Raw genomic sequence first — 6,161 nt, forward strand, 5'->3', positions numbered from 1 at the left:
CAGGGCCGGTGCCCCCGGGGGGGCTGGAGCCGGCCGGGCCTGAGGGGCTGCGCCCCGCGGGGGGCCCCGCCGGGACAGGCCGTGAGGAGCCGCAGCCCCGGGAAGGCCCCGCGCTGCAGAAGCCCGTGCAGGGCTGTCTCCCGTGGGAGGGCCCCGCACCGGGGCAGGGGCAGAGTGCGGGGGGGAAGGAGCAGCAGAGACAGCGGGTGATGCGCTCACCGCAGCCCCGTTCCTGCCCCCTTGCACCGCTCGGGATGAGAGGAGTGAGACAATATGGGAGTGAAGTAGAATTGAGCTCGGGAAAAAGGGAGGAGTGCGGGGAAGGTGTTTTAAGGTTTGGTTTTGACTTCTCATTATCCTACTGTGATTTGAATGTTAATACATTAAACTAATTTCCCCAGGCGGAGCCGATTTTGCCTGTGACGGCAATTGCTGAGCGACCCCTCCCTGTCCGCATCCCGACCCACGGGCCGTTCTTTACGTTTTCCCTCCCCTGCCCAGCCGAAGGAGCGCCAGCCCGCCACAGCCCGCAGGGTGCGGGTGCCCCGCTGCCCCATGCGAGCCATCCCCACGACCCTTCTTCTGTTCCCTGGGGTCTGGCCCCTAGCCGGGGGGGGCCTTCCCCAGTGCAGGCACACGGGTTCCCTCTGCAGCTCCGAGTCGGGGACGACCAACCGAGCGGCCCGGGGAGCGCGGGCTGCCGTTGCCCGGACCTGCTGGCGGCCCCCTGGGCTAGCCCCGGGCTGCCATTGCCCATACGCTGCCCGCGGCCCCTCAACGCCCCGCGGCGGCAGCCACCCGGGGACGGACGGACGAGGCCCCGCGGCGCGGCCGGCAGCCTCAGGCCGGCTCTCCCCGCTGGCCAAGCGGCCGCGGGCCGGCGGGGGCGCGGCAGGGCGGTGCCCCGGGGCGGGCCGGCGCGGCCGGGAGGGGCGGCGGCACCTCCCCGCCGCCGGGGCCAGGGGCGGAGAGGCGGCGGCGGCGGCTGCCGCAGCCCCGGCCGCAGCATGCGCTGGCCGACCCCGGCCCCGCGGCTGCCCCACGGCGGCCGCGAAGGGCAGAGCGGCGGCAGCGGGCGGCGCGGATGGAGTCGGCCCCGCGCCGCTGCCCCGCCGGCCGGCCCTCCTGCCCGCGGCGGTGGCGCCGGCGGCTGCGCGGGCGGCGGTGGGCGCTGGCGGCCGGGCTGCTGGGCGCCGCCGCCGCCCTGGCCCTCTACGCCCGCCTGCCGGAGCCGGCGGCGGCGGCGGGAGGCCGGCCGGGCGGCGAGGTGACCGTGCTGCTGTGGTGGGAGCCCTTCGGCCGCCCGCGGCGCACGGCCGACTGCCGGCGGCGCTACAACATCACGGGCTGCCGCCTGAGCGCCGACCGGAGCCGCCTGGGCGAGGCGCAGGCGGTGCTGTTCCACCACCGCGACCTGGCGCTGCACGGCGCCGAGGGGCTGCCCCGCGGGCCCCCGCCGCGCCCCCCGCGGCAGCTCTGGGTCTGGATGAACTTCGAGTCGCCCTCGCACTCGCCCGGCCTGCGGGGGCTGGCCGGCCTCTTCAACTGGACCATGTCCTACCGGCGGGACTCTGACATCTTTGTGCCCTACGGGTACCTGTACGCCCCGCCGGCGCCCCGGCCCTTCGTGCTGCCCCGCAAGACACGGCTGGTGGCCTGGGTCATCAGCAACTGGAACGAGGAGCACGCCCGGGTGCGCTACTACCGCCAGCTGAAGGAGCACCTGGCCATCGACGTGTACGGGGCGTGGGGGCTGGCGCTGGCCGAGGGCAGCGTGGTGGAGACCGTCTCGGCCTACAAGTTCTACCTGGCCTTTGAGAACTCCCAGCACACCGACTACATCACTGAGAAGCTTTGGAGAAATGCCTTCGCTGCCAGCACTGTGCCCATCGTCCTGGGGCCCCACAGGGCCAACTACGAGCGTTTCATCCCCCCCGACTCCTTCATCCATGTCGACGACTTCCCCAGCCCCCGGCTGCTGGCCACCTACCTGAAATTCCTCGATAAAAACAAAACCAACTACAGGAGGTATTTTGCCTGGAGGAAGAAGTACGAGGTCCACGTCACCTCATTCTGGGACGAGCACTTCTGCAAGGTTTGCGAGGCCGTGAGGGCAGCTGGGAACCAAATCAAGACTGTACAAAATCTGGCTGGCTGGTTTGAAAGCTGATGCTCCTGGCAGTGAGGCTGGGCTGGGCTGCCTGGGGAGGGATGGGGCTGGCAGGGGTGGGTGGCCGAGGTGGGACGCAGCAGGCTGTTGTCAGCCAGTGAGGCGCGCAGGTATGGGTGAAGAAGCCGTGAAAAGCCTACAAAAGAATGGTTTTCCTTAAAGTGCAAAATTAGGAGAGTACAAAGAAACATCTGGCAAGATGATTCTTCAAGAGCAAAGATAAATTTCCAGAGGTTGAACAGATCCGTGAAGGTTTCAGTTGTGCACAGCTCAACAAAAAGCCGATGCCAAGTTCTTCAGCTGTACAGCTGAAACCAATTTTGTTGGCTATGACAGCTTCCTGGACCACGAAACTTTCTTCTGCTTACAGGGGATACATCATCAGCCCTGGCTTTCCGTACTCTGAAGACGAAAGTGAATATTTTTGACAGTGATTTTTATGCATGTGAAAACTCTTTGCAGACAAATTCTGAGCCGCAAATGTTGAACGTAAGAATGTAATGATACAGTAGCACTTTTTAGCGATGTTTGAAATTGCAGCAGCCGACTAATAATGCTTTGAGCCAAATAATAATTCCGTTTAGGAAAAAGTGCATGGAGGGGAGTGGATCCAAGTGGAACAAACTGCTCAGATGATGCAGAGTATTACTTCCACTGCCTACCAAAACCATAGGCACATTTATCCTGTATAAAAGTGAAGAACTTTTAAGTATGGGAAAAGATAGATTGTAGAAAAGAAGTTAGAACATTGCCACCCTCCTTCATTCAGGAATTAGAAAAAGTTTACAGGAATCTGCTTGTTTTTCTTCGCAAAATTACTGCCGTATAGGAAAAAGCAGGGAAAGGCTCACAACTACAGAGTTTTTATTACTATATTGAACATGTATACAGAGAGGCTAACTTAATTCTTTAGTATCATGAGACAGTCCTGTTGTTTAGTAATGGTTTTGGTTTATGGCACACATTTTTAAAAATTCTGCTGGGTGACAGACTACTCAGAATGCCACTTTGATGTTTGTAAACCAGTAATTACCCACCCCCCGCTGGCTAAACTCAAGTCCCAAATCACTGACTTCCAAAAAGGCTAGTAAGATCTAAGAACAAGATCTGCTGGTAAAATACAGAACGTGTGTGTGAGGAGAGAGTATCAAAAGGGCAAAAAATTACTATTCTTTTTCCTTGACTTTGAGGGGGGGTTTCTGGCTCAGTTTTTCAGTCGTTAAATAGGTTCCTAAGATAAAAATTCCTTAGTGCTTATCGGGAACATTTATGGTAGTTATTCCCTTTCAGACTGCCATTCTGCCAGAGTCTTCCTAATAGTCAGTGTACAGTTACTTTTTGTTTATTTGTGATTTATTTTTGTTTATGTTTTGTTTATGTGTGATCTTGCTTGGTGAAATCCACCAAGAAACTTCAGTTGTGATTACACAGCCTCAGGAAGCTGAGCCCTCCCTGCCCTTTGCAACTATAAGGTTTGGTGGCAAAAAATGATAACCCACAAGAGTCCTGCACAAATGATTAAGGGATTCATCCAGCTTCTATTTAAGGAGCTCGATAATCCATGGAGTTAGCCAGAGGCTTCACTTGAAGTAAAATCATGGGCACAGAACATGTGGGGAAAAGAGAAAGTCAGTTACAAATAAAAGGTGGGCATCAGAACAGGTGAGTTTATTGGCATTTGTGAGTCATATATAGATTAGAACTAGAGGATTAGACTTGACTTGAGCGGTACAGGTTGTCAGGTAGTTGCTTTTAAGATTTATGAGCTGGCAGCCTACTGTAATTTATTTTAAATTTTATGTTCCCCATGATTAGGTAAGCATAGAGCCAAGGATTGTTGGAAAAAACCTAATAATAAAGAAGTTCATTAATAATGCACACAGATTTACCAGATCGGATCTTGCTGGCCCCTATGTTTATTCACTTCAGTTTTTGTGCAAGGAAGGATGGCTGAAAGTACTTCAGGAACCTTTCTGTTGTTAGTGCCAGAGTTGCTGTAGAAATTTTGTTAGGAAAGGAGAGAAGGCAGTCAATGCAATGTGGAGTGTAGTAGGGCTGGTCCCTAATGGTGCATTTTCACTTGAAGTGGTCTTAAGTAATTGTTTAAAGCAAAAGCATGTTCTTCTTGGTGTGCCTATCTTGTTTCTCTACCAGTGGCTACTACTCCCTTAAAATTGGTTTTGATAATCTTACAAATCTAATTTAAGTATAGCATTAATAGCTACACTTAATAGCTAAGTGTCAGGATGATAGAGTCTGTCTCGCTTTGAATTAGCCTTTTTTTCTGGTCAGTTTTTATTGCAGTTCATGTAAATGTATACAAACCTCTGATCTTAAAAGTGGTGGAATAATATTTAAGATTGTACTACTTTTTATCACTCTTGCTGAAACTAGTGCATTTTTTTCAGTCCTTCTAAATTTTTTAGCATTTTCTGAAAGTTTCCAGACACACAGTTCTGTGTATTATTGATGCCACAGGCAGAAGATCAGGCTACGGGAGCACGGGAATTTCCACGGATGGCAGCTGATACTTTTTTTTTCAGCCTCTCTAAGAAAAGCAGTTGAAATCTTTGATGAGCTAGTGTTCTGTAAAATTCAGAGAAGAGCTATGCAATAATTAAGCCATCATGTTTGAATAAGATGATCACATTGTGCTATATTTGTAAGTTACATATTGAGTATTTTCAAGAGTTGTATAATGAAAACTGCAATCTTGCAATAATTATTGCAGAGTACTTGTGTTGGGAGAAAAGCAGCCTTTTCTAGTTTCAGCATTCTTACATGTGTGTTGCACGCTTTTCCCTTTAGATTTGGAAGGAATTCAGTCTTGGTCTACAGCTGCTGAAGCTGGTAATACAGCACCTCTGTAAATCTGCTTTGCTTCTTGGCTCATCCACTCCACTGGCTCATAGCTAGTGTAGGCTAAGAACTGGTTTTTGTAATTCACTTTGTAGAGCTGAAGTTTAATGATGAATAAAACATTTGCTTGAGCAAATTGGTTTGTAGATCAGGTACCAGACTCCACAAAATGTTGCGGGTGACATATATAATCCATCTGTAAAAATTAAGCAAAGTTATTTTCTGTTTTAAGTAGAAGAGTCTTTCTGAATATGCTTTGAAAAAGTGTTTTATTCCATGCCTTAAAATATTGGGGTGGAGGGAAAAAAAGGAAGATAATTTTCTTCTGGTTTTTATAAGGAGAAGAAGTAACGTTACTTTTTGATTATGGTGTAAACAGAATAGAGAAGTATGTGATCCTTTAAGTTACATATTGTATCTCAGGGAATTTTATACTGTAAAGTCTCTTGTTCTTCCTAGAATGAAGTAACTTTGTATATGTATTAATTATTTAGATTGACACTCCATAAATTAAAGAAAGGCAGTAGCACAAAATGACCCTATTTTTAAATTTTGTTTTCCATGTTATGAAAGCTGTAGAAAACTGTTTTTTAAAGAGAATTAATTTATTTTCATGTTTGTTTAATCAATAGAAGTGGCTGATTGTTCTCAAAGTAGTCAGACTGTCTGAGGTTAGAAATGAAACCTGGTTGTGCAAGGAGAAAAATATTTTTATAGGAGAGGCAGTGCTGAGTTATTTTCCGTATCAAAAGGAGCATTTATTGAAGCTGGATGTCTGCTGGAAAAATGTCATTCCAAACAACACCAAAACCAAACTTTCTCTTGACCAACAGAATTTGAATGTGGTTGGATTCTTTTTCCCCCTCAAATTTCAAAATGAAATTGAGATTGTATTATTTTGATGCTCGATGCAGAGTGCTACAGCTACCTTTTTAGCTGCAGCTTTTTTCAAAAAGCTTTAAGCTTTTGTTAACATTGATTGCAGCACAGGTGATCGCTTACTTCTCACTTTACTCATCTTCAGTACTGCCTAGTGCATAGTATTGAGAAATTTTAGCATTTCTGAAACTCTCTGCCCAGCCAGGGTAAGTGCTACAGTCCTTACTCTCCCCTCCCCTGCCTCAGGAGACTG

The 6,161-nt window shown here is 49.9% G+C and overlaps 1 protein-coding gene across 1 annotated transcript; it reads left to right on the forward strand.

Annotated features, from left to right (window-relative positions):
- The first annotated feature begins 746 nt into the window (after window positions 1–746).
- FUT4 (fucosyltransferase 4) lies at window positions 747–3,517 on the forward strand. Its single transcript, XM_080376235.1, has one exon. The coding sequence runs from the start codon at window positions 1,085–1,087 to the stop codon at window positions 2,168–2,170; it is 1,086 nt and encodes a 361-aa protein (XP_080232361.1). The 5' UTR covers window positions 747–1,084; the 3' UTR covers window positions 2,171–3,517.
- Window positions 3,518–6,161: the final 2,644 nt, after the last annotated feature.

This window comes from Falco punctatus, assembly GCF_963210335.1.
Source record: "Falco punctatus genome assembly, chromosome: 2".
Taxonomy (NCBI): Eukaryota; Metazoa; Chordata; class Aves; order Falconiformes; family Falconidae; genus Falco; species Falco punctatus.

What these genes read in the sequence shown, in the direction of transcription:
- FUT4 (XM_080376235.1), top strand. Translation starts at nt 1,085, where the DNA reads ATGGAGTCGGCCCCGCGCCGCTGCCCCGCCGGCCGGCCCTCCTGCCCG.